Here is a 3,295-nt window from a genome sequence, read left to right on the forward strand (position 1 = left end):
ATACTTGATCGTCAAACTTCTAATCAATGATAAATTGATAGATTTCGAGAAAATTCTATCTGTCACAAATCACGACCACGACCATGACCAACACTCCTAATTTCACTCATACGTTACACATTATCAGTCAAATCACAACGAGGTCGGTATATATTTGATTCGACGAGCTGTTGAAGTATGCGATAGTCCAATCTCTGTGTTTGTAAACACCAACTCTATCTCATATGTTGATGAGTGCCAGCGCTTTTTTGTGTCGTAGTATATTGTAAAATGACATCATTTCAATTTGGAATGTGTTCCATACTGCAAATAGATAGATAGCATCGCTGTACCGATTGTATAAATGAATGTGCTTATCACACAATAACTCTCTAGTTTAACTCTAGTTTAACCTTTACAGTTGAGTTATTACCAGTAGTGGGTACGATAAAGACAAACTGAAAAATGAGTTTCACTGGAAAAGTTGTGATTGTAACTGGCGCAAGTTCCGGAATCGGTGAAGATGCTGCACGCCATTTGTCAAAATTGGGTGCAAAGGTATCAATTGTGGGAAGAAATGCGGAGCGACTCAATAAAGTTGCTGATGAAATTAAAAAATCAGGTGCAGCAGCTCCGCTATTGATTGTGGCCGATGTAACAAAAGACGCCGAACGAATTGTCAACGAGACGATCAAGAAGTTTGGCCAATTGGATGTGCTTGTGAACAATGCGGGCTATGGAAAGCCAGATAATGTGGCTGAAGCCGACTTATCCCAATTTGATAGTATTTTTGATACAAACATAAGATCCGTCATCACACTAACCAAACTTTGTGTTCCACATTTGGAAAAAACCAAAGGTAAAATAACATACATCATATATGAGGCTGTGAGAATGAAAATGGCAATACATGAATGAACATTCTGAAGCGCATCAAGAAAAAAAAATTCGCAAAAGTGAATCATGAGTTCTGAATACGCAAAAGTGAACCATGAACCTCCTATGCTGCCCATGTAAATTCATGTTTCACTTTTGCATATTCAGAGCTCATGATTCATTTTTGCGAATTTTTTTTCTTGATGCGTTTCAAAATGTTTATTCCTGTATTGCCATTTTCATTCTCACAGCCTCATATAGTCTATGACACCTATGAATATTCCTTTTTTGCATGTCCATCAGGCAATGTGGTGAACATTTCGAGTGTGTGTGGCCTGAAAGCATTTCCAAATTTCATGAGTTACTGCATGAGCAAAGCCGCCTTGGATCAATTTACGAAATGTTCAGCTTTGGATTTGGCACCGAAGGGAATACGAGGTATGTACAGCAAGGTTTAAATAAAAATGTGATGTGTTTTAATCGGTGATCATTTTGACAGTCAACGGTGTTAATCCGGCTGCAATTCGAACTGCTTTCCTCCAATCATATGGCCTAGCTACTGATGAAGCCAATAAATTTTATGGTGAAGTCGAAAATATGTATCCCGTTGGCAGAGTTGGAGAAGTAGCAGACACCAGTGCAGCGATTGCATTCTTGGCCGATGATAAATCGGCATCATTCTTGACTGGAATTCTACTCCCGGTAAGTTATTACTACCACAATCGGCTCATAGAAAAGACAACTTTTTATAATTACAGTTATTTTGGTGTACTTTTTTCATATTATTCATTCCTTATTTCAAATCATTTGTAGGTCGACGGCGGATCTTTGACTTCAGGCCTAATTCCGGATAAAAGAATTAATTGAACAATATGTAAATTTTAGGTTTTGATGTGAAAGATAAATCTGTTAATAAGATCAGAACAGTGGTTTGGAATTGTATTTTCATTCGTTGGAAAATAAATGGGGAAATATACCTAATGAATGCACTGCAAATTATTTAACCGCTTTAGATTTATCAATTCGAGAACATTCTTTTCGATAATTTAATAGTTTACACCACAGTTTGAAGTTATTCAAATTATAATGTACTTTATAATCGCATGACTAATTTTAGATTACTGTATATATTTGCGCAGATCAGTATGATCAGCAGGTTCAGAAATATTACGAAGCATATTATCATGTATTTCATCACTGTGGTCAGTTATTGTTTTAACCGCGCGATTCGGTTAAGAATACGAGATAAAATTGTCGATGAAAATTTATTTGACTTTGACCTTGCGTTGGACAAAAACGTACACTTCATAATACCTTCAACTAAGTGTTGCTTCCCAAGTGCGACTCCACCCTTAGCTTCTAAATGTGACACCGTAGTAAGTGTGGGCATACGTTTTGCGAATAAGCGACAAAGAGAATGGAAACAAGTGCGCGTGTATTAGTCGCTACATTGAGTAGCATCGCATCAGGCTACTCACTACCACACGCGCACTTGTTTCCATTCTCTTTGTCGCTTATTCGCAAAACGAATGCTCACACTTACTACGGGGTCACATTTAGAAGCTAAGTGTGGAGTCGCGCTTGGGTTTATGAGCGAAAGAAAATTTGCAAATCAAACTTTAAAACTTCGTTAATTTGTCGACGATAGATTGCAATTTGTCGACGCAAACAATTCGGCGAATCCGTTCGCCAGAACTGGAGTGCTTTGAATCAATGGACAATGTGGGAGTTTGGATTGTAGTGATGCTCTTGTGATACATTTATCAGCTGAGTTGATTCAGCTTGATATATAAAACTAATACGTAGTTGATACGATGCAATAGGAAATTGCGTCGTTCAAAATATCACCAAACAAAAATCTACAGTTGCAAACACTACAAATAAGTACTTACTCAAAATGAGGCATCAATTTGGTACTCCGTTATAATTCAGATTCTAACCATTGCGAAACCATGCGAATCTTTCAATTATGTAATTAAATTTCTCTTCAATTGACATGACATGTCTTCATGATAGTCCATTATCTTTAAATAAAACAATGAATCTGTGATTGTGGCGGAATACAATGTTGCGCCCACGTCGAAGAAATCAAGTAAAACAATAGAATTGGAATTGTAATTAAAACAAAAGGTACGCGATAAGATAGGATTTCTTTCTTCATAAATTTTGAAATTTCGAATGATCAAAATATGTTGCATCATTCCAAATTTCATTAGTTTTTCGATAGACATTATTTAGACAAATTTCATTAATCTGACCAACTTACTTGTTGAAAAGATTATTTTGGAAGAAAAACAAAATGAAAGTTGAGTTTTTCTTAATTTTGTGCTATTTCGGTGTTCTTCATTCCTGTTCATCAAATGAAATTGTTACCGATGGAAAAGATTATCCATGGAAAAAATATGTAGAGGTTTTGAATCTTTTGAATGATTCTCAGCAA

At 36.1% G+C, this 3,295-nt stretch overlaps 1 protein-coding gene across 1 annotated transcript; it reads left to right on the forward strand.

Annotated features, from left to right (window-relative positions):
- Window positions 1-231: 231 nt before the first annotated feature.
- On the forward strand, window positions 232-1,859 carry LOC129567122 (uncharacterized oxidoreductase TM_0325-like). Its single transcript, XM_055443728.1, has 4 exons — window positions 232-838; window positions 1,159-1,293; window positions 1,355-1,557; window positions 1,669-1,859. The coding sequence occupies exons 1-4, from the start codon at window positions 445-447 to the stop codon at window positions 1,720-1,722; spliced, it is 786 nt and encodes a 261-aa protein (XP_055299703.1). The 5' UTR covers window positions 232-444; the 3' UTR covers window positions 1,723-1,859.
- The last annotated feature ends 1,436 nt before the right edge of the window (window positions 1,860-3,295 follow it).

This window comes from Sitodiplosis mosellana, unplaced genomic scaffold (genome assembly GCF_009176505.1).
Source record: "Sitodiplosis mosellana isolate CC-2019 unplaced genomic scaffold, AAFC_SMos_1.0 Smas_scaffold_5, whole genome shotgun sequence".
Lineage (NCBI taxonomy): Eukaryota > Metazoa > Arthropoda > Insecta > Diptera > Cecidomyiidae > Sitodiplosis > Sitodiplosis mosellana.

What these genes read in the sequence shown, in the direction of transcription:
- LOC129567122 (XM_055443728.1), top strand. Translation starts at nt 445, where the DNA reads ATGAGTTTCACTGGAAAAGTTGTGATTGTAACTGGCGCAAGTTCCGGA. An exon ending in GGCACCGAAGGGAATACGAG is followed by an intron (nt 1,294 to 1,354) that starts GTATGTACAGCA and finishes TCATTTTGACAG; the next exon opens with TCAACGGTGTTAATCCGGCT. An exon ending in TGACTGGAATTCTACTCCCG is followed by an intron (nt 1,558 to 1,668) that starts GTAAGTTATTAC and finishes AATCATTTGTAG; the next exon opens with GTCGACGGCGGATCTTTGAC.